Raw genomic sequence first — 24,963 nt, 5'->3', positions numbered from 1 at the left:
AGAGAGGGAGGGAGGGAGGGGGAGAGAGAGAAGGAGGGGGAGAAGGAGAGGGAGAGGAAGAGGGGGAGAGGGAGGGAGAGGGAGAGGGGAAGAGGGAGAGAGGGAGAGGGGAAGAGGGAGAGAGGGAGAGGGAGAGAGGGGGAGAGGGAGAAAGGGAAAGGGAGGGAGAGAGGGAGAGAGAGAAAGAGAGAGTTTGTGTATGTGTGTTGTCAGCTTTAATGAAAATCCCTCCCCACAGCAGCCTCCACAGCTCCCCACCCCTCCCCTGAGGACACCGGCGAACGACAAGAAGGCGGAGGAGGGATGACGGAGGCAGCTTCCACCGGCCCACGGCTGGCCTCGCTCCCGTTCTGGCCCCGGCCTCGGCTCCGATGCAGCCCCTGCTCACCCGCGGCCCAGCCCCGGCACGTAGCCAAGGGGCGCAGGCATTCCCAGGAACGGCTTCTTCTTCTTGTTCATGGTGGCGGCTAAAAGCGTGAGGGCCGGGGGTCGCGAGGGAAGCTGGGCAGACCCCCTAGATTACTCCTCCGAGACTGAGGCGTTGCAGAACGGTGTACCCTAGGAGGCGGAAGTGCGTCACCCAAAACTCGGAAGTGTATGACGTCTCCGTTGCGACGCCCCACCCCGTCCCTTCCTCTCTGGAGGTTGACAGGAAGCGCTTTTCCCCTAGCCTTTCGGCCCGATGGTGTCAAAATGGCGAGATCCCTAAGTGGTAGGTGTCTACGCACGCGTAGGAGTTCTGCACTCGGGATATCGCCGTGGGCGTGTGAATACGGGAGCATCTTTTGTGCACATGCGCACAGGCACACACCTTCACCCACTACCAGCATAAAGCTACCCACGTTATTTCTACCTAGCATAACCTCCAGGTGCAATACACATAGCAAAAACACGCAAAGCTCCCGGCTCGTGAACACAGACACACTCAAACACAAATCAGTTCATTTAACAAGCTTTTATTTAGCACTTGCTAAGTTTGCCAGGTATTCTGCTAGGACCTAGAGATATAATGACAAAAATGAAACAATGCCTATTGTCAAGTAGCTTACATTCGACCCCAGGGAAAAAACAGGCTCACAAATGAATAAATACAAAATAATTTAAGGGGTATCAAAAAGGAACCAGAAAAATCCGTGGTTAGGGGGTTACACTATACCTAAGGTATGAAAGTAGCTAAGGAACCCAAAAAGCAAAGGTGAGGAAAAAATTCTTAAGTGTATGGAACAGCCTGCATAAAGGCAAGAAGATAGGTCAGTTTGGCTCAAAGGCAGAATTTGTAAGTGGGACTAACGTTTGGAAAGAGTTTGAGGCCAGATTTTAAAGGGCTTGAGACTAAGAGGAGTTTGTACTTTACCCCAGATGTGACTATGAGTGAAGGGGACAGATGTGAGAGATATTAAGTTTAGATCAATAAAATTTAGCAATTCATTGGGTGTAGGGGATAAGGAAGAACTAAGGGTCAAGGATGACACCCAACATAGTTTGTGGACCTGGTTGAAAGGATTGTGATGCCTTCTTGGAAATTAAGAAGAAGGGTGGGCTTAAGAAGGATTATTAAATTCTGTTGTGAATATGTTGAGTATGAGATGCCTACAGGGCATCCAGGGAAATATGTCCAGGAGGAAGTTGGTGATGTAAGATTGGAACTGAAGAGAGAGATGTAGGTTAGATATGCAGATTGGGCAAACATTGAGATATTTGAATCCATGAAAAGCTGATGAGATCACCTAATAAGAGGAGCTTTTAACTTGGGAACTAAGAACTTGATTTTGATGTTTTTTGATGATAACTTCACTATAATTGTTTTATTTTGCAAGCATATGTATTTTATTTTATACATTCAAAAATATTATTCTGAGACTGGGTCTGTAGCTTCACCAGACTGCCAAAAGGTGTCCCTCCTCCCCCCCCCCAAAAAAAAAGTTTAAACATTTGACTTGGGTACAGAAATGAAGATACATGGCACCTTGGGGTGGGGTTGGGAGGGAGTACATGGATGGTGATCCAGCAAAGGAGATTGAGAAGGATCTGTCACACAAGTTGGAAAAGAAGAGAGTACATAATAAGAGCTAACATTTATATAGCACTTATTATGTGTCAGGCACTATTGTGTTACAATTATTATCTTATTTGTTCCTCACAACAACCCTGAGCTGCTGGCAGGGGGAATCAAGAGAAGGGGAAGAATTTTGTTGTTATTCTGTCATTATAGTTGTGTCCAATTCTTCAAAACCCCATTTGGGATTTTCTTGACAATGACAATGGAGTGGTTTGCCATTTTCTTCTCTAGTTCATTTTACGTATAAGGAAAATGAGGCAAGCCGGGCTCAGCAACTTGTCCAGGGTCACCCAGCTAGTGTCTGAGGCCAGATTTGAACTCATGAAGATGAGTCTTCCTGAATAAAGGCCTGTCACTCTTTGCACTATGGTGCCACCTAGCTGCCCTGCTTTTCATAAGTAGCTATGCTATTCAAGCCTCTGAACTTTTCTAAGGTGTGGAATGTTAATTTTGCATTTAAGACCTTTACCAGACATTTCTCTGTCTTTTCACCCCTCCTTACCTTTCAGCTTTGCTAAAGACTCACTGGGGCACACCATTATACCTCTGTTGTCATATTTGAGGAATCTTGTATAATTTTGAGATGTGTCCCTGACCTCAAAGATTTTATAATCTAAGGGGGAGACAACATGCAAACAAATACATACAAAGCAAGTTATGTTACAGGAAAAATAGGAAATGGCTAACAGAGGGGAGGCACTAGAATTAAGAGGGGTTAGGACTTTCCTATAGAAGGTGAGATTTTAATTGAAACTTAAAGAAAGCCAGGGAAATCAGTAGTTGGAGTGAAGGAAGAGCATTCTAGGCATGGAGGACAACCAGAGAAAATGCCCAGAGCTGAGACATAGAGTATCATCTTCAAGGAATGCCCAGGAGGCTGCTGGATTGAAGAATATGTACTGGGGAATAAAGTGTAAGAAGACTGGAAAGATAGGAGGGACTGGATTATGAAGGGCTTTGAGCACTTTGTATTTGATCCTAGAGGTGATAGGTGACCACTGGGAGTTTATTGAGTTGGGGGTGGGATGTGAGAGAGAGGGAATGACAAGATCAACCCTGAACTTTAGAAAAACCACTTTAGTGGCTGAATGGAAGATGGATTGAAGTAGGGAGAGACTTGAGGCAGACAGACCCACAAGCAGGCTATTGCAATAATTCATGATTCAGGTAGATAAGGAATACTGGACTTCTCATAGCACAGCCTTACTGGGTGAGAAGGATTCCAGGAGATGGACCTGGAGCTCAACTCCATTTGGATGGGTTTGGGTTTTCAAAGGCCAGTACAGAAGAACTTTGTACTAAAGGCCCTTCTGAGCTGTCTCTCAATTGTATATTTGTTCTTCTTTTATATCCTTTAAATTTAATTTTATCCAAGTATTGTTCTGGGGTTCTGATAGCCAGAACCCATCTAGACAGGTTAACATGTCCCTTCCTACACACACCAGCTTCTGGTTGAGCTGAGTTATCCCCTTCTCAGGATCTCCTGCTCTTGTAGCCACTTCTAGATGGATCTTGTAACATATAGATGTAAATCCTATCTTGAAACATTCAGGGGTGGGAGGAAAAGTAGATTGACATCATTCAATATGGTCTGATTGATGTCTCAGCCACCAGGCTTCAGAACCAGTAGAAGGGAAAGAGAAAATGATCAGAATCTGAGAGGCAAGATCCCCTGAGCCAAACTTCCCCCATACCTCCTCATATTCCACATGCTTGCTCATGTATGCACAAAAGTATCCCTATACCTACCAGCATGCTACCATTTTCTCTTTATAACCCCTTGGCCCAGCTGAACAGTCATTCATTTTTGGACTTGTCAGTCATCAGCTCTTCCCTGCTTTCCCTGGCAAAGAACTGACCTCAGAAACTGGTGGGCATGTTTAGGTAACAGGAAGGGGAGACTGTCTCTTCCTGACTGTGGGAGCATGTGGGTGTGGCAGCAGCACCCAGAGTAAAGCACAGGGACATAGAAAGAGAATGAAAATAGGGTAAAAAGAAAAATTAAGAATAAGACAAAAATGTATGGAGCCAGAGTCCTAGAAAGAGAGAGGGTCCTCTAAGAGGAACCAGGCTACTCCATGTCAGTGCAGCCAAAATGATCCTGCGAAGAAGCCCTGGGATCAGATAAGGAAGGGCTGTTCTCACCCAAGGCTCCTAAAACAGAACTGAGGCAAAGTAAAGGATGGGAATAGAACTGGAGCCCCTAAAATATGCCAGCCAAGCCTTTCTGCATTGAGAGATTCAGACTCTACATATTCTGAAGATCCTGGACTACCACGTGTTATTTTGTTTTATGTCTCCATCATTGACTTAACAAAGCTTTTTTTGAAAAATTCAGGCCTTCTCTTTTGCAACATAGGGTTTTTGGGCAGCAATTCTCAGGAGACATTTTAATTTCTAATACAATAAATATCATCACATAACTCCACATGAACCAAAGCTCTTTAGGACAACCTCAATAATTTTTAGGAGTTAAAGAAACCCAGAAGTTTGAGAAGGGATGGTGTATGGTGAATCCATGCTTAAATTGAAGGAACTTGAAGGATCTGCGCCCCCTGGAGGTTTATATTGTGGCTGCTTCCCCTTCCTGCCTTGGGCCTTCTGTCACAGGACTTCCCCAGGGTGTCTGACTGTGAACTTCTAATTTATCTAAGTCAAAATTAGGGGATCCCCATGCACAAGTGAGATGTAGACAATCTTATTCTCCCCAAAACAATCACAGAGTTAATAATGCCGAATGAAGTGAGCAGAACCAGAACACTATACACAGTAACAGCAACATAGTGCGATGACTTAGCTCTTCTCAGCAATACAAGGATCTAAGACAGTTCTGCAAGACTCATGATGGAAAATGTTATCCACATCCAGAGAAACAACTATGGAGTCTAAATGCAGATCGGAGCATACAATTTCTCTTTTTTCTTTGTTGTGATTTTTTCCCTTTGTTCTGATTCCTTCTTCACAACATGACTAATGTGGAAATAGCTCTAGTAGGATTGTACATGTATAACCTATATAAGATTGCTTGCCATATTGGGGAGGGAGAGAGAAAAAAATCTGGAACTACAAAATTTATAAAAGTGAATGTTGAGGGGCGGCCAGGTAGCACAGCGAGTAAGAGCATCGGCTCCAGTGTTGAGAAGACCTGGAGATCGAATCCCGGGCTCAGACACTTAGCACCCACCCAGAAACACCTGGCTGTGTAACCTTGAGCAGCAAGTTACTTAACCCCAATTGCTTAGGGGTGGCCAGGTGGCTTAGCGAGTAAGAGCACCGGCTCCAGTGTCGGGATGACCTGGGGATCAAATCCGGGCTCAGATACTCAGCACCACACCCAGAAATAACTGGCCGTGTAACCTTGAGCAAGTTACTTAACCCCGATTGCTTTATAAAAAAAAAAAAGTGAATGTTGAAAACTATCTTTACATATAATCTGAAAAATAAAATAAAATACTGGTAAGTGGAAAAAAGACCAATCACAGAGTTCACTTAGAGCTGGACCATATCCAAGGCTGACTAGACTACTCTTTAATCTTTTGGGGCTTTATCCAAAGAGAGGTTAGTTCCCTGGTGCCCAGGACATCTGAGATATTTTGAGAATAAGCAAGTATCATGAATCTCCAGAGTCCATGAGGAAATTCTCAGCCTCACTGAATTCAAAGATTCAAAGGAATAGCAAAGACTACATCATTTTTATATTTATATCCCCTGTGCTTATGCTGCTTGGCATATAGGCATGTAATAAACGCCCATTAATTGACTGATTGACAAGTCACCCTCTTAGTTCTGCCTGAAGCAGTGAGATAGTCCATACCTTTAAAGATTTTACATCTCCCTTAGATCTTCAAATTCAGGGAGTCTAAGATACCCCTTGGGAAATGGTGGCTTGAGCCCAGCTCCTATCCCCCTTGTGATATCTCAGTTGTCCTGAGCACCTGGAAACTAACTTTCTTTTGACCAAAACTACTTGAGTTTAGCCTCTTCCAGTGCTCTCCAAATCCAGTGCTCTTTCTATTACATGAAGATGTTGGGAGATGTTCATCTGTTAAACTGAGTTTTATTCTTCTCTAGGGCTATACTCTATATCACCATAAACATGACAGACATTCAGAGATCACTTCTTCCTCTCCTCCTTTGAAGTAAAGGCCACCAAAGAGTAAGCATAAAAAAAAGCCAGGAGAAAAGCAATTTCTTCATGTCACATGGCGGGAAAGGATGTTGGCATTAGAAAACATGGATCCAAATCCCAATTGTTTGACTTTGGGTAATCCAATTTACTGTGCAAGTTTGTACAAGTCACTCAACCTCTCTGATCTTCACTTCTCTCATAGTCAATTCAGTAAACATTTATTAAGTTCCTATTATGTGCCAAGCACTGGGCTAAGCACTGAGGATACAAAAAGAGGCAAAAGATAATCCCTGTCCTAGAGCTGAGGGATGAAGTGTCTTGTTTGTGGAATAGCCAGGAGATCAGTGTCACTGGATCAAAGAGTATGTGTAGTAGAGGAGTAAAGTGTAAGAAGCCTGGAAAGGTAGAAGGGGCTAAGTTATGAAGGGCTTCCATTTGACCAAAACTACTTGAGTTCACCATTTCCCTCAGCCATAGTATTGTCCTTAAGTCTTGTATGGGAGGGAGCTGCCCCAATTTGAGGATCTGATCACCTACACCTCCCCTCCCCAAGTAACATCCCAAGGCAGAATTCTTACCCTTGGACTTGGACGAACCAGGAATAAGACTAGGTTGAAGGACAGGGGCTTAATTTATTTGCCCCAAACCATACAACTTGGTATCAATAATGAGGGCTCAATTGAAAGTAGGCCTTTTGACTTCATCTACTATTCATTTAACTAGACATATACATCACTTTCTTCTTTTCTAGAGACCCAGCTGGGTTACCACAGTTGTATGGGCTAGAGAGGGAAGAGGAGCTCATATTTCTATAGCACATTAAGGGTTTACAGAATGCTTCCTTCACACTGACCCTGTAAAGGAGTTAGTTCAAGTATGCATTATCTGATCCTCTATAAACTCCAGTGGTTCCCTATTGACTCCAAGAACAAAAACAAAATGCTGTTTGGCATTCTAAACCCTTCATAACTTAGCCCCTTCTACCTTTCCAGGCTTCTTACACTTTACTCCTCTACTACACATACTCTTTGATCCAGTGACACTGATCTCCTGGCTATTCCACAAACAAGACACTTCATCCCTCAGCTCTAGGACAGGGATTATCTTTTGCCTCTTTTTGTATCCTCAGTGCTTAGCCCAGTGCTTGGCACATGATAGGAACTTAATAAATGTTTATTGAATTGACTATGAGAGAAGTGAGGATCAGAGAGGCTGAGTGACTTGTACAAACTTGCACAGTAAATTGGATTACCCAAAGTCAAAAAATTAGGATTTGGATCCATGTTTTCTAATTCCAACATCCTTTCCCGCCATGTGACATGAAGAAATTGCTTTTCTCCTGGCTTTTTTTTATGCTTACTCTTTGGTGGCCTTTACTTCAAAGGAGGAGAGGAAGAAGTGATCTCTGAATGTCTGTCATGTTTATGGTGATATAGAGTATAGCCCTAGAGAAGAATAAAACTCAGTTGAACAGATGAACATCTCCCAACACCTTCATGTAATAGAAAGAGCACTGGATTTGGAGTTAGGGGATAGGATTCAAATCCTGCCTCTGCTACTTAAGATCTGTGTGACTTGGGGTAAGATATTTCCACTCTTCTGACCTCTGTTTCCTCATTTTCAGAAGGGGTTGGACCAGAAAAGCTTTAAATTATCTTCCAGGTCTAAATATATGACCTCATGATCATTGTTCCAACTGACAATTTCTTCTCTAAACTCAGACAGAAAGGGGGCATAGAAGGATCATTAAAGTACAAAGAGAATTTAGAGATTAGCTAGCCCAGAGATGTCAAACTCAGATAGAAATGGGAGACACCAATTCATACATAAAGATCCCAGTGGGCCGCATATTGACTTAGTTTTAAAATATAATAGTATCTGTGTTTTATCATGTTTTTGTTTATTTTGTTAAATATTTCCCAATACATTTTAATCTCTGCTTCCACCACATTGGGAAATGTTGGGACACATGTGAGCCACAGTCACACATTTGTTACCTGTGATCTAATCCAACCCCTTTCATTTTATTTTGTGTCACTAGCACTCAGCACATACCTTGACGCATAATAAGAACTTAGTGCTCATTCATTTATACATTTTGTACATGAAGGAACTGAGGCCCAGATATTCTAAACAATTTGCCCAAGATCACACAGGCGTCCAGAATTTGAACACAGCCAGTACTCTGGACAATACTGAACAATGCACTCGGGACTGGCAGCGAGGATGTTAGACTTTGGTGCCCCCAAGCAGTTAAGTGGAAGAATTGTTTTATACCTGTGAGGATTTAACCATGTTTCACATTATATTTTGTTGTGTTTTATTTTTCCTTTAATTTGCTGGTAACATTTTAAAAAACGCTTATTTTCAGTAGGATTCAATTCACTAAATATTTGTTAATAATAGTATTTATATAGCACTTTAAGGTTTTCAAAGCACTTTATAAATATTATGTCATTTGACCCTCATAGCAACCTTCAGAGGTAGGTGCTATTATTATCCCTATTTTACTGATTCGGAAACTGAGGAAGATAGAGGTTAAGTGACTTCCCCATGGTCACACAGCTAGCAAGTGTCTGAAGTGGAATTTAAATTCAGGTCTTCTCTACTCCAGATCCAGGGTTCTATCTATCCTCTGTACCACCCAGCTGACAGTTATTAACCATCAACTTGTACAGAGCACTTTGTTAGTGCAACATTTTCTCCAGACTCACTCTCCCAAATCCTATTAGGCCTAGTCCCCAGAAGGTGGCATCTCTAGTAAGGGTTGTGATTTCTAATGCTATAGTTGTCAAGCTTCCATCTGGTGTGCTCTCAAATAGCAATTAATCAGTTGACATCTCTCCAGTATTAATCAGCTGACATCAGTTAGTTTTTTTACAAAAGGAATTTATTGAGAAGGCAAGAATATTCAGCTGACATTTATGAAGTGCTTATATATGTGTCAGACACTGTGCTAAGCACTTTATAATTATTATCTCATTTGATCCTTACAACAAACCCTGAGAGGTAAGTGCTATTATTAGGTTCATTTTATAGATGAGGAAACTGAAACAAAAAGAGGTTAAATGACTTGCCCAGGGTCACACAACTAGTAAGCATAGTAAGTTATAGCAAGAACAGTAATTACAAAACCCTGTTTCTCAAACCAGGAGGAATACATACACACAGTCCCTGGGGAGAGTGCTTTGTAATTTAATGTACAAAGGCAGTAAGATATATGTATAGAGAACATGTGGGAAGTAGGAGTATTTCAATATTCCTGGGCCTGAAAGTCCTTTTTTTTCCTTCACAAAATCCATCCAGGTTTGCTTCTTGGGATGGTGTCCTAAAAGGGTAAGTCTCTCCCTTGTTAAACTAGGCTACTTGCTTTCAAAACTCAGTGTCTCAGGTGACAGGTCAGTCCATTGATGGTCTGGGTAAAGGTTATTTGGCTACTGCTGCTACCTTTGCAGCACAAGTTAGTGGGACCTCAGGTGGCTTTGATAGATTTCCCCATCTCCATGGGCTCACAGGCACTCCCATCTCAGAATACTCATTCATCTGAGATCAGGAGAGAAGCAGCACAAAAGAAATAGGTACAATGTTCTTAGGGACACATGGCAGCCAAGTTGGGAGATAAGGTAACCCCTGTCCTCACCTGATGGCTCATACTAATCCTTCTCATTTGAAAACATCCAGGAAAGAGAGATTGTCTGCTCAGTCAAGGTACACTGGATTCTGCCTCAGCCTCTCCTCTATCCAAAATTCTTCCAACTCCTCAGCCAATCAGAAGACTCCTTCAGGGTCATAGCACCAGCTTCTCAATCATTCATGTCCCAAAGAAAGATCACTAAGATCACTAAACCTCCATACGATAGATTAGCAGCAAGCAAAAACATTGAAATTGTTCAGAATAACCTACCAAGATTAGCTAATCCATACACACTGGGCCCTCATTGGCTTAATCCCCCATTATATCAGGTACTGAATGAGATACAAACTTTAGCTAAAAGTTAAAAACCCTAAAGTAGTTTAGGATCTTGCAAAGATAACTATGATGCAAATCAAGCATATATTGAGAGCCAGCATGATGTAATATATAGGGCACTAGGCTTGGAATCAGGAAGACCTGGGTGAAAACCCTACCTCATATACTAACTGCGATCCTGGGCAAGTCACTTAACCTCTGTTTGCCTCATTTTCCTCATCTGTAAAATGAAAGCGTTGAAACTTTTTTTTCCTGGCTAGAAAAGTTTCAAATGGAAAGGGGAATATCACTCACAGTTAAGTCCCAATTCATTCTCTGTAATGGTTTTCTGACTTGCCCCAATCTCCTGGTTTGGATACCACCAGTCCAAATATCAAGTGTATATTGAGAGAACCTTAGCAACTTGATGTCCTCTAAGGGTCCTTTCCAGATCTATATCTGTGATCCTATGACCATTTGATCCAATGATCTATTTTCTTATGATCTATCACAAAGTATCATGCTGATGTCAGAGGGGAAAAAGGCTATTGTGGAGGAGGTAGCATTTTATTTGAATTTTAAAGAAAGGGACAGCTAGGTATCAGTGGATAGAGTGCCAGACCTCATCTTCATGAGTTCAAATCTGGTCTCAGGCACTTACTAGCTCTGTGACCCTGGGAAAATCACTTAGCCTTGTTTGCCTCAGTTTCCTTATCTGTAAAATGAACTAGAGATGAAAATGGCAAACCAATGCAGTATCTCTGCCAAGATAAGCCAAAATGGGGTCACAAAGAATTGGACACAACTGAACAACAGCAATAAGGAATCCAATAAGTAAAAATTGAGGAGGGCATTAAAGATACCATGTTTCCCCGATAATAAGACACTGTCTTATTATTTTTTTGGACAGAAAAACACCAGAGGGCTTATTTTCAGGGGAGGGCTTATTTTAATGAACATTGACAGCAATTTTAATAAACAGGTAAATGTGAACAAAAAAATGTACCTTTATTCAATAATGAATTCAATAAAGAACAGGATGACGCGCTCACTGCTGCAGCTCTGATTGGATGCAGCTCGGAGCGCAGCATGCGGTTCAGGGGGGGGGGGGGAGAGTGCATACAGAGTGTACCGTAATGTAGCATGTAGCGCAGGGGATCACCTTCACTACAGTAGCAGTCTCAATAGGGCTTATTTTCAGGGGAGGGCTTATTTTAGAGGAATCTTACACAGTAAGGGGAGGGCTTATTTTCAGGATAGGCCTTATTATCGGGGAAACACGGTATGTAGAGTAGTATGAGCAAATCACAGAGGCATAGGTTGTGTACCAGGAACAGTTCAATTTAGTCAGAGCCCAAAGTATGTAGAAGAAAACAACATGAGATAAAATTGAAAAGGCAGGATGCCACAAGGCTGTGGAGGTCCTTGAATGCTTGGCAAAGACATTTTAACTTTACTCCATAGGTAATAAGGGACTACAAGTGTTGTAATTGTTGTTGTTGTTAGCAGGCGTGGACTGGTCTACACATAGACAAGATTAATCTAGTATGCATATTAGGAAATATTTAGAGAGTGAAGGCAGTTGATTTCATAGTTAGTCTGGGAAAGTGGCAGTGAAGCTTTGGCCTGGCATGGTAGTAGTGGCAGTAGAGAGGAAGGGGAAAGATATGAGAAATTTTATGGAATTAATGAAAGAAAGGGTTTTATCCTTACATAGGCCAGGAGAGCAGTGGAATTTTGGACTGGTGGTATCCAAACCAGGAGATGTGTGGGAGTCAGAAAACCCTCACAGAGAATGAACTGTGGCTTAACTGTGAGTGATATTCTCCTTTCCATTTGGGACTTTTCTGGACAGGAAAGAAAATGTCCTCTTAGCCCAAATATGCATTCTATTGTTGCCAAATTCCACCTCTACCCAACACCCCTTCCCCAAATCTTTCATTGTCCCTGAATCCTGCTGTGTTTCAGAATGAAGTTCTCTCTTTATCTTCTTCCTGTATAAGCAAAAGTGGGAGCTCCTGAATAATTCTCTAAAGGTGGGTTATTTTTATTACTAAACCAGTGGTCACAGGAGACAGAAACACCATACCTAGACTTCAGTCCAAGATCTCCAAAGCACTAGGAGTCACTACAAGTTCTTCACTATAGGTGATATATCAAATAGTTGTAGTGAGGAAATGGGATGTAGTTTTCCATAGAGCTGGGCATATACTCTGACTCCTTTCTGTGGAGATATGTACTCTGGAATTTTGCCAAAGGATGTGGGCAACCCAGAGCCTCTAGACAGATCCACTGTTCCCTAAACTGAAGTGAGTGGCATAAAAGATGACTGGTTTTAAAGTCAAGAGGAACCTCCCCCAGTGTAGGTTATCAGAGCTGTAAAAAGAAACCACCTCTTTGGAGATAGCTTGAATTTGGCTCATCATCCCAGAACCTATATCTCCCCCTCTGGGTTCTAGGGATACTATGAGGGGTTTAGAGGTGTTCTCTTCTCTAGATGTGGTATGACTTTCAGAAAAGTCTTTGTCTCAGCTGTAGCTGGGCTGGGTCCTGAAGGACATTCCTTAATGTTGGGCTGCCTTCCAAACCTGGCATGGAATGAACTGTGGGCTCCCTGGATTCTCCAGATTCCCCAGTATCCCAAATACCTGGATGCTTAGACACCTGGATGGCTCATTCTTCTAACGTTTCAAAACTCAAAAGGTTAGACCCTCCAATTCCTCCACCTAAAATGAAATAACAAACATTGAGGCAAAGCTATAAAGCCCATTTTCATAGGGTTATGTTAGCCTCAAAGGGAAAGAGCCCAAGGCCTTTCCCCTTATTTCCCCTATATTGGACACTATTAGTAAATCAGTCAACAAGTATTTATTAAATACCTACTAAATGCCAGATATTCTTAAGCAACAGGGATACAAAGAAAGACAATGAATAGTCCCTACTCTCAAGAAGCTCACAGTCTAGTGGATTCCATCACTGAAAGTCAAACCAGGCACTGAGATCCACCAAGGTAGAGCTCCCATAGAGAAAAGCTTTAACTCTGGCTAGAGCTCCCTTACTCCCCTCCCTATCCTCCTCGCCCCAGTTCCAGCTATGCAGCTAAATGGAAAGGTTTCTGTTAACCACTTTGTTAGCAGACCAAAACAATTACAGGATGTCTTTACATGCTCCAAAGTCTCTCCAAGGCACTATTATTAAACATCATTCCAAGTCTCCCAGAAGCAGCTCCTCAGTCTCTTCTATGGGGGAGTGGCGGGGGGGGGGGGAGGAGGGAGAGTTGGCCTATATCAATGGCACTTTGTATTTGTACTGGTCTTCACTATACTTGAAATTATCATAGGCCTGAGTCAATCATGTCTTAGACACTAGCTATGCAACCCAGAGCAAGTCATTTATCTTAGACTGTTCACACAGTTTGAAGGAATCAATAGTCAAACATTTCTTTGTTGTTGTTGTTGAGTCATGTCTGACCCCATTCGGGGCTCTCTTGGCAGATAAATGGAGCAGTTTGCCATTTCCTTCTCCACCTCATTTCAGAGATGAGTAAACTGAGGCAAAAAGGGTTAAGTGACTTGCCCAGGCTCAGACAGCTAATAAGTGTCTGAGGCCAGATGTGAACTCAGGAAGAGGAGTCTTCCTGATTCCAGGCCTGACACTCTATTCACTGTGCCACCTAGCTGCCCAAACATTTCTCAAGAGCCTGTTATGTGAGAGGCACTGTGCTAAGGGCTAGAGATACAAAGACAGATAAAAGACAGTTCTTGCCCTCAAGGAGCTCACAGTCTAATCGGTAAAGATAACACATAAAAAGAAGCTAAAAAAGGAAGGAGCGTGATGAAGGGTAGAGGAGACCAGGAGCAGGAAATAATGAGATGACTGTCCTGGGTGCCCTTTTTAAATAGAGGTAGTAGGAGGAAGACTCCACTGTCCACCCTCTCCAGTCAGAAAGAGGAGCCCTAGAGTCTGAGAGTACGGAGGAGGTTTCAAGGTTGATTCCATCTTTGCAGAATGATGCAATTCCCAAGAAGCATAAGAGGGCAGCCCACTGTTGTGGCTAAACAATAAACAAATGAGATGGCTGCCCTGCCATAGTCCTGCCTCCATGTCCTTCAGACCCCGGGCACTGTCATCCCACCTCTTCTAGGAAACCCTTGTGTATCAACTTGGATAGAATTTTAGTATTCCCTCATTCTAAGTAGTATAGTGGATAGAGTGCTGACCTTGGAGTCAGGAAGACCTGAGTTGAAATCTTGCCTTTGACTCTTACTAGCTATGTGCCCATGGACAATTCACTTAACCTATCTCTCAGTCTGTTTCCTTCTCTGTAAAATGAGGGGGTTGGACATGATAGCCTCTAAAATTTCTTCTGGCTCAAAATCTATGCTCCTATGATCAGGATGAAACTTGTGTCTACTCCTACCACACTCCATCTCTATAATACGTTTTTCCTAACATGGATACAATGTAGTGTTTCAGGCTTCAATTCAATGAGTACAATGTCATTTGCAAAGAGGAACATTTGAAAAACACTTGGTATGAGTGGTTGCGGGCAACTAGATGGCACAGTAGATAGAGTGCCAGATCTTTAGTCAGGAAGACTCATCTTCTTGAGTTCAAATCTGGTGTTAGACGCTTACTAGCTGTGTCACCCTGGGCAAGTCACCTAACCCTGTTTGCCTCAGTTTACTAATCTCTAAAATGAGTTGGAAAAAGAAAAGGCAAATCAGTGTAGTATCTCTGCCAAGAAAATCCCAAATGGGGTCATGAAGAGTCAGACATGACTGAAAAACTACTAAACAATAACAACATGAATGGTTGTAGTTATGGCAGCAGCAGGAGTGGCCTAACAGCAGGAGAAGCTTCTGTAGTTGACAGAAAGCCCAAACTAGTCTAGTTGATCTAACATTGCCAGTCAGAAAGGAAAATAATAAGCAGCCACGAAAAAACTGCTTCTTCCTGCTATGAAGTTAAACTACAGCAGATTTCACCTAGAGTGCATCTGTGAATTGTTACCGATTCCTTTCTAATTGTTCTGTTGATATGTGCTGTCGTTTTTATAGTTATCATTGCTTTTCCTAGGAACAAACTTCTTGTCCCATTGAAAAAACCAAACCAAACCACAGTATGCTACAAAGTCTTCCTCCTCAGTAAAATCCATAGTAATATAAGAGATCAGTTTAATTATCCACCTAGGAAAACAAAGTGAATTTTTAAAAATTACAATAGTTAACATTTATATAGCACTTACTATGTGTGAGGGCACTGTGTTACATGCTTTACAATTATTATCTTATTTGATCCTCATGATAACCCTGGGAGGTTTTTTTTTTTTATTTTTGTTGTTGTGGTTGATCCATTTTTAAGTTGACTGAGGCCAGATTTCAATTCAGGAAGTTGAGTCTTCCTCTGACTCCAGGCCCAGTACTTTATCTGCTGCACTACATAGCACAATAACCTCTTAAAGGAGAATGTGGCATATGCTATCAGTCACATTCTGTAAGGTTTATTTGTTTTTCAGTTGTCAAATAGCTCTCTCAGAGCCACGGCAGAGAGATCTCCCATTAAGGTAGCCTGAGTTGTATAAAGGTATCTCATCTAATTCTATTAGCTCAAGCTCCTGTCAGTCCCAACTCTCCCACTGTTAGGAATCAGTAGCAAGCACCTCAGTTCCACTTAGCCACTTAACATCAATTAGCATTTTAAAAGGAATACTTATTTCAAAGATATAGCAATAATTGAAGTACAAATATTCCCTTACCCTCCCCCTCCCCCTTCCCCCCAATATCTACTGGACACACTTTCCCCTTTAACTTCTTGGTCTCTGGGAAGAGTGGACTCAAAATTAGCACAGTTTCTACTTAACATTAGTCCCAACAAGTTCATGTCTCAACTACCACTGGTCTGGATCCTGAAGATCACTTCTTGCTCCTTGAGGCATTGTTACTTACTTGGTTGCAAAATTTGGCAATCTTATACCTAAAACTGAAAAGAATAAATGCAGGGGCCAAGTGCTGAATCTGCTTTTCACAGGGTCATATTTCAGCCTCAGTAGGGAATGCCCGAGGTCTTAACATTTATATCATTGTAAAAATCTTTAACACTAATATTCTCAAGTGATACTACTTGACAGCTAATTCTGGGATGCCTTGATCTGAGAAGTATAAAAATTACCAATGACCCACAGGGCAATGACAGGATTATGGTGGACTCAAGTACATTGCAACGTGGTTACAATGATAACTTGCCTGCACAACATTATCAGAGATATATACAAGTGGAAAAAGAGGTCATGCAGTGAGAATGAGAGAAAATCAATAGACATCCTGGTACCAGTGGACAAGTAGAATTTGGTACCATGGAAATAATTAAAGAACAAGAAAAAAGGAACACTTAGAGCCCATTGGGTGGTTCTTCTGTTGGATATTTATTGGGACAGCAAGGAAAAAAAATACCATAGAATAAGAGAGGTTAGGATCTAGGATCATTTACCCTAAGGCTGTCTCACCATGGTAAGATACAGTGTAAATAAGTTCAAACACTTGTCTATTTGTTTAACATTATAACCAAATCTTCTGTTCCCTCCTCTAAGAGAATTCGCATTAGTGTGTCAGTCCTCAAGACATCCTTTCTTAGTCCCACTAACTGAATAGTGCATAGGGACCCCTTAGTCTCTCTCCTTTCTTTGCTTTTCAGCACAGGGTGTTGTAGCAGCAACCATATTGGCATACCTAGGATGACTGCTAGCACAGGTTCTTAGATCTGCTTTACTAGGAGAGACAGCTATTTAAGGCCTATTAATGAGCAGGGAAGATCTGAAATTCTATTAACATTATGTATGGAGGCATCTCCTGCCCATGAAGGAAGCTTTGCAATTGTCTTTGCAAATTTGTTTCTGAAAGTAAGGCTGTGATTCAAATATGGAAAGGAAAACAACACTGAAAAACTTAAGAACTTTAATCAATGCAGTAAGGAAATACAGAATGAGATGTATGCTGTCAGACATGGCGAATGTGTTGATTTTGTTTTCATTCAACTTTTTTATTATATCAGAGAGTTGGGGGAGTAGGGTAAAGAATCATTGAAAAGTTATATTGATGCAAAAAAAAGCATCAATAAAACAGAAAGAAAGAAAGATAGAAAGATAGATAGATGGATAGATAGATAGATAGATAGATAGATAGATTACATGAGAAAGATTTCTACAACCCACCTACAAAAAGAAAGGTGCTGAAAGATTATAGACCTAATGATCCTGGGCAGAGGAAACAAAATCTGGCATGGGCTTAGTCTCCTAACCTTTCAAAAAATAAAAAGTCAGAGTCTTCAATTCATTTATCTAAAATTAAAAAGAATAAATGAATAGGCCAAGTACTGAATTACATTTTACAGGGCCATATTTCAGTAGGGTGTACCCAAGGTTTAAACCCTTATACCATGGTAAAAATATTTTTAAGATATATTCTTCAAGTGATACTACTTGACTGCTAGCTTGGCAGTTAAATGGGTACTGTAGGGCTGGGGGGCATCATCCAGTATGGTCTCTCATTCAAGTTCCCACAACCCAAGGTGACCAGAGGGTGAAATTTTGACTCTAAATTCCATACCTAGCCATATAGTGAAGTCTTTGAAAATTTGGTTGGAATGGGGGTGGGGGGAGGGGACAACATCACTGTAGAGGCTTCTTCTCCAAGCAGAGGTAGCAGGCTTTGGGAGTTCAACTCTGCTCCTCTGGCCACTGAGGAAGTGGAGTGAGTAACAAAAACCTCATTCATAAATAACACTTTTCTACTCCCACATCTCTTCCCCCTTTTGACCCCCTCCACTTCTAACCCCTACTCCCACCCCACATCCCTTCCCTTCCTCCACCCCAATCACACAGCTTCCTTGTTCTCTTGGGGGATTTTTTCCAAGAGACTCCCTTCCCCTCCCCCAATTCTTCTGCCTCAGTGTTGACAAATCCCACCAATTCTTCCTGAGCCTACAAACTGTTCCCTTCCCAGGGAAGGGACAGGAGTTTGGAGGGATGAGGGATAGTCACCTTGTTACAAAGCATATCTTAGCTCACACAGATCTCTATGCTTGTGTCTATGACTGGGCTTGCTCAGACTAGAAGCAATCCCAAAATGACCATTATCACCCTGGGCACTTGATGCTCAATCAATAAATCTTTGTCCTTGGGTGCCACAGTCTCTACCAACACTTCCCTTCCTCCTTGGGGAAGCCAAATGCTCTTTATGTGTTTGCCTTGAGTCCTTTGGGGGCAGGGAGGAGTGCCTGAAGCCGGAAGTCACCCAGATTTCCTTGCATCTAACAGCACAGATTGGACTGGAACCCCATGACCTGACATAATCTTTAAATCCTGCTTTGGCCCATGGCCCATGAGAATACAAAGGGGAGTGAATAATACCTCTCAGACTGTCACCAGTAATATGTTTTGGGGAGTGGAGGCAGAGAAAGGGGCATCTGTGTATGTCTGTATATCTAGGTAAATGTGTACTTGTAAGTATGAATTTGTGTCTATATGTGTGAATATCTATGCATGTATTTTCTATATAGTGTATATATACATTTTGGATAATGTGAATGCATACATGTGAGTGAATGTGTATGTGTGAGGGGATATCCATATGGATCTATGTCTAAATGTGCCCATATATGCTATATACATCTTGCCCATTTGGAGCATCCAAACTGAGTCTCCACAACCTTCTTCCCAGGTTTTCCCTTGAATGATCCTATGATAAGCTCCTAGGCACAGGTTCACAAGACAGGCCCCATCTTAAAGCTAGAGAAAGACTCAGGTCATAGCTGATGCCATTAACTGAATTAAAGGTAGTGTTGTGTAGACAGGGGGGAAAAACATGAAATTTGGAAGCAGAGGATCTGAGTTTGCAGCTGGAATCTGGGGTATGTTATTTCTCTCTGGACCTTAATTTATGTTCAAGTTATTATTTGCTGGACCAGTTCCATGTTCATCCTAAAATCATAGGATTTAGAGCTAGAGGGAATCTTAGAGGTCATTTGATCTCACCCCTCATTTTACAGATATGAAAATTATACGTTTTCTAACCAAGGTACAGTGTCCACACTAATCATGGCTGATGTTGCTACAACCAAGGCTTTGTACAGTGGAATAACATTGGGTGTGAGGGAAGAGTGGTCTACGTTTTGGGCCGATAGGATCTCAAATCACCTAAATTAATTCTCAGACCAGAACAGGAATAGTTCTCAGCTACTTCTTTTCTGCCCAAGGAAATGACAGCTGGAATAGGTGAGAATCCCTAATCTATTATTAGGGAGATCCCCCTAGTGGATATCAGGCTTTCTTAGGCTATCATCCTCAGAAAAAAGAAAAGAAAAAAGTTAGAGACCTAGGAACAAAATTATAAATCACAGGAAACTCCCACTCATCCTGAGTACTTTGAGGCAGAGAACCAGAAGGAACCATAGACTGCCCCCCAAATAAAAATTATTTGATTCTCCTCTTTAATACCCCCCAAAATGCACCCCTTTTCTGGATACCAGGTCCCATCCCCCCAAAGCTAGCAGCTAAACTACCATATGGGACTCCATATGGCCTTACTCCACCCTCACTCCCCACCCACCACACCCCCTACAAGTTGTGACTTTTACTTTCTAGGAAAACTCAATTCATCTTGAAAAACTCAGAGAGACTCAATGGCTAGTCTAGGTACCCTCAAATCCTTCCTAGACCTCTAAAAAGCCATTAATCCAATTAACCTTCCTTTCCCTCCCCCATCAATTTGACCCAGATCTTTAAGATGCAAGCCTGCAGCAAGCTGAATTGGGAAAGTAAGTATGCTGAGGGAAAGATATATTCTGTGATGACTTTCATATAAAAGGAGGAATGATTTGTGGATTATTCACTGTTTTATATATGTTGTCAATCCCTAGCCCTGGTAAAATTGAGGGATGACAGCATTTGTCATCATTTGACAGCAACTTTGGTCAAAGAAAGATATATTTGCTTTCTGGGTCCATAGGTACCTGACCTAGGATATATGATCCCCTCCCTGCTTAAGGTTGGGGCTAGAATCCCCAAATACTGCACAAATACTGCAGTGAAGCAGGAGCAGAAAACAGTTCTAGTCTTTCTTTGTCTCTCAATCCCAAAGGGATGGTAAAGGATATATTATTTTTAATAGGAGGTCAGGGGCCTTACAATAGGGAGGGAGGGAGGAAAGGCAGGGAAAAGTGTCTTTTCTCATTTTTTGACTGCTAAAATTCTTACTAGGACTTCAGCCACATGAGTATCATGGACACCACCCAAATCCAACACAGATTAAACCACATCAGCGTGAGATGGGGGTGGGGGAAATTCAGACACAAAATCACAGAGACCTGGAGACAGCCACAGAACAGATTTAAAAACAGGTAAGACACACATATATACAGATAAACACAACAAATATTCATGCATGCATTCGTTCATTTGGCAAACACCTATTAATCTACAAGGCATTGCTGGGGATACAAATGTGAACAAATACAGACACACACACAAATCTACACACACACACCGGCATTCCAAATGAGACTCAAACGTAGAGAGCCGGACGTTGATATAGGCATAAGACATAGACGGTCCCCATACACGTCAGTAAGGACAAGGAGTGAGGAGCTGCGCCGACCATCTGAGGTCGCTGTTTCCGGTGACTATTTGTCCTAAGTGGAGCTCGGGGGATAGCGGAGGAGGGTGTCTTTCGCCCACCCCGAAACCAGAAAGCCTGGGAGAGATAAAGGGGGTCACACCCAGGGAAGGAGCTTGGGTCATTTACCTTCATAGCTAGTTTTCCCCACCCACCAGGGAGCCGGGGAAGCAGGGCGGGGCTGGCAGATCTGGGGGAGGGCCCGAAGAGACCTGGGCAGCTAGAGAGCGGGGGCGGCTGTAAGGAAACCTCGACCCGGTAAGCCTAGGCAAACGCGAGCACACACAGGCACACACATACACCGAAAGACACAGCTAAACCAGCACACGCGTTCCCTCTCTGTGACACATTCCCCGCCCCTCTGCACTTCCTGAAGAGGGGTGTGTGAAGTGTGTGTGTGTGTGTGTGTGTGTGTGTGTGTGTGTGTGTGTGTGTGTGAACCTCCGACCAGGCGCTGACTGGGAGCGGGATCCGGGCCAGAACCAGAGCCGGGGCAGGACCCTGAGTCCGTGTCCACGCCTCCATCCCGAGCCTCTCTGATTTACCCCAGCGGCGCGGATGCCCCATGTTCACGGAGCTGAGGTCCAAGCTGAGCCCTCCGAGAGGCCGCGCTGGGGCGGTGAGGACGAGCTTCGGAGAGCGCAGAGATGTGGACGGTGAGAGCTGACAGGGGCTGGCATCGGGGAACCGGGGTGGGGGGGGGGGGGGAGAAGAGGAGGGCGCTGGGGCCAAGGTGAGGAGAGGGTTCAAGGAAGAAGGGGCAAAGGTAGCGAAGGAGACCAGGGTCTAGGGTCTGAATGGGAGGGAGGTTCCCATTCAGCTAATAAAGCTGCGGCACAGTAGAGAGGAAGCAAGCCGGGTCTCGGGTTTGCCCGGACTCCGCCTCAGTCCCAATTTATGGTTTTTTGCACTGGCGATGCGCAGCCAGGTTAGATGGGGGAGGGGACTTGGGGAGAAGAACCCTAGCCTGAGGTCCATTCTAAACCTGGCTGACTGGGTTCTGGGCCAAGGTTTCATGGGGACCAAGCAGGGAAATGGTTGGGGGACGTCTGAGGCGGGGATTTCCAGCCCCTCTCAATTCTAAAGTCAATGCCAAGGAGAGAAGCCCCTTCTCGCCTGAAGGGTTGGGGTGACTCCTCCGTGACAGCTCTCCCTATTACCCCCGCAAAGGTGGGGAGGGGGGAGGGAGAAAAGAAGCAACGACAAATCAGTCGCTTTGTAGTGGGGGGTGGGGGGGAGGGAAGGCGGAGCTGTCTTTGATTTCCCATCTTCCTGTTGTTCCCAGCCCCGGTCCGATCCCCCGGGAAGGAAGGAAGGAAGGAACTGGAGAGGGGGACAGAGCCCACACCCTCTATCCCGGAGGACCCTCTTTAGGGACATCGGCCCTCCAAAGAATTCTCTTCTCCCTCAAGGGCGATACCTCCTTAAGGGACACTTGTCTCTCTCAAGGATATTGACCCTTACAAAGATTCAGCCCCCTCTCTTACAAATGCAGCTCCTCTTATAGGGAAAATTATACACTTCTCTTCCCACACACATACCCAAGATGCGGGCTTGGTTTAGCAGCAAATGTCAGAGCTGGGGGGAAGGGAGGAAAGACCGGGGATTAAGGCCACTTCCATTCCTTTAGAGGAAAAGCGCCCTCCAATGATTCACCTTCACTTTTCCTCTCCTTCCCAAGGGAGCCCGGATGCAGAAAGGTCTGGTAAGTGGGGAGTCTAGGACCCCTGCCTACCATTCAGACTGTATTTGTGAAAGTCTTTAGCCGGGTTTGGTGGTGAGTGGGAAAGGGTAGAGTGGAAAAGGGTAGCCCTGCCCCTTTGCCTCCAAAAGGGAAAAGCAGGAAATAAGGGGAGGTGCTAGGGAGGCTCAGAAGGCAGGTATGTACAGATGCCAGGTGGGAAGAGACGCCAGGGTGTCAGACAGGTTTCCCTAAAGAGGGAGGGTTCTTGGCCAGGGTGATTGTATTCCAAACGTCTTTTAAGCTTGGGGGAGTCCCAACAGCCCAGACCCAATTTCCCCCATTGAGTCCTCAGTCATAGGAGTACTTAAAATAATTTCAATCCTGTCACTGGAGGGTTAGAATGATCAAAAGGCCACTTGTCTTCCTCCCAACTCTCTCTCTCTCTCTCTCTCTCTCTCTCTCTCTCTCCACACACACACACACACACACACACACACATCCCACCACCACATTACACCACACCATACACACCAGATAAATCATCAGCAAAGTTCTGGTCCTCAAAACTAAAGGGAAAGGGATGTTCAAAGAAGGCTCTGGACCTGATCCCCTCCTCATCAGGGTCCCTTATTATTTTATTACAAGATTTGGTCTCTTTCAGCCTCTCTGTACTATGCCTCCTGCATAATGTCAAACAGGGAACCATGAGAGAGAAATGAATGACCCCTTCATCAGACAGAAGAGGTCTGAAGGGAGTTCAGATAGAGTCAGATAGAAGCACAGCAGACGGATTCTGTCTTCCCTTGTGCCTTCATGAGCCATTTATTTCCTCTTTCCTCCCTTCCCCACCATTAGCCAATGGTACCTACTCCAAGGGTAAGTGTTCTGGGTGATTTGGTTAGTTTTCCAAAGTGCTGGATTGAATCTCAGGGACACTATCGACAATCCTATACCTAAAGGTCCTCTGAGATTGAAGTGCTGTATTTCTCAAGGTAAGGTGGAAATAGCTGAGCCTCAGTTTCCCCACCTGTAAATCGAGGACAGTCACATTTCTTGTATTTTGTATACCAGTGACCTTATAAGAAAGATTTATGAATAGATTATATGTATATGAGTCAAAGAACTTTTCAGCCTTGGCACTCTTTGAGTCATTGCCCAGACCTAGGGGAAAAATTACAACCCCCAAGTCCCCGTATAATGATCAGAAAGAGGGTAGGGGCAAGATTGGATTTTTTTTAAGGAAGAGGGAGTCCTGTAATAACCCTTTTCAGGATCTTAAGTCTTTAAGTTGGAAGGGACCTTAAAGATCATCTAGCCCAATTCATACCTGAACATTGACATCCTTGTACAATATCCCTGACAAGTAATCACCCAGTCCTTTCACTTCCAGTGATGGGAAACTCATTACCTAGTAAGGAGGCCCATTTGAATTTGGGACAGCACTACTTTTTAAGTTTTTTCCTTATATCAAGTAAAACACTACTTTCATTCATTGCTCTTTTTGTTATTGTTCAGCCCATTTGGGAGTTTGCCTACCAGTATCCAGAGATACTGGAGTGGTTTGTTATTTCCTTCTTTAACTCATTTTACAGATAAGGAAACTGAGGCAGAAAGGGTTAAGTGATTTGCCCAGGGTTACAGAGCTAGGAAGTGTCTGAGACCAGATTTGAACTCAGGAAGAAGAGTCTTCCTGATTTCAGGCACAGCACTCTATCCCATGTGCCACCTAACTGCCATTCCCCTTAATTCTGTCCTTTATTGTACATATCAGTGTGCATATTTGTGTAGGTATTATATATAAATATATATGCATGTATATCCCCAAAGGATGAAGTCAGGATATGAGCAGTATTCCTAATTTTTCACTTGCATTATTACATACTGACTTTTTCTTCAGTTATCAAACTTTTTTCTCCTTCATTCTAAAACTCCCCACAAAACCCTTGTATCATATAAGCTTAGTCAAGCAAAACAAATTCTCATACTGACCACATTAAAAAAAATTTGTTTCTTGTTCTGCATATTAATCCATTACTCCTCTGTCATGAGCTAGGCAGCATTTAATTATGTTCGATTACCACATTGATCAGAATTTTTAAGTTGTTTGTATATATAATATTTATGTTATAGTATAAATTGTTCTGGTTCTGCTTATTTCACTCTGCATCAGTTCAAACAAGTCATCTCTGGTATCTCTGAACTGTTCACTTCATTATTTCTTTCCTTTTTCTTATTTCTTTCCTTTCTTTCTCTCTCCTTTTCTTCCCTTCTTTTCTTCCTTCCTTTCTTTTTCTTTCTCTTTCTTTTCTCCTTCCTTCTTTCTTCCTTCCTTCCTTCCTTCCTTTCTTCCTTCCTTTCTTCCTTCCTTCCTTCCTTCCTTCCTTCCTTCCTTCCTTCCTTCCTTCCTTCCTTCCTTCCTTCCTTTCTTTCTTTCTTTCTTTCTTTCTTTCTTTCTTTCTTTCTTTCTTTCTT

At 43.0% G+C, this 24,963-nt stretch overlaps 2 protein-coding genes across 4 annotated transcripts in view; one reads left to right on the top strand and one right to left on the bottom strand.

Moving 5' to 3' along the window:
* Positions 1-24,963, bottom strand: part of PRPF6 (pre-mRNA processing factor 6) — a 324,132-nt gene that overhangs the window by 66,835 nt on the left and 232,334 nt on the right. Inside the window, exon 2 of the mRNA XM_069072658.1 lies at positions 389-575. Within this exon, the coding sequence (XP_068928759.1) occupies positions 389-459 (71 nt within the window). The 5' untranslated portion in view covers positions 460-575. The remainder of the gene's footprint in view (positions 1-388; positions 576-24,963) is intronic.
* SAMD10 (sterile alpha motif domain containing 10) overlaps positions 19,805-24,963 on the top strand; it is a 14,632-nt gene continuing 9,473 nt past the window's right edge. Inside the window, exons 1-3 of one of the 3 annotated variants that reach the window (XM_069072655.1) lie at positions 19,805-19,950; positions 20,393-20,532; positions 21,358-21,463. In XM_069072655.1, coding sequence (XP_068928756.1) covers positions 21,373-21,463 — 91 coding nt within the window. In that variant the 5' untranslated portion in view covers positions 19,805-19,950; positions 20,393-20,532; positions 21,358-21,372. The other 2 variants (XM_069072654.1, XM_069072656.1) reach the window with 2 other exon arrangements.

This window comes from Petaurus breviceps, unplaced genomic scaffold (genome assembly GCF_028583685.1).
Source record: "Petaurus breviceps papuanus isolate PSGF00001 unplaced genomic scaffold, PetGlider_PUasm1.0 90847, whole genome shotgun sequence".
Taxonomy (NCBI): Eukaryota; Metazoa; Chordata; class Mammalia; order Diprotodontia; family Petauridae; genus Petaurus; species Petaurus breviceps.
Note: the sequence above shows the minus strand (reverse complement) of the source record. Positions and strands in the feature narration are given on the sequence as shown.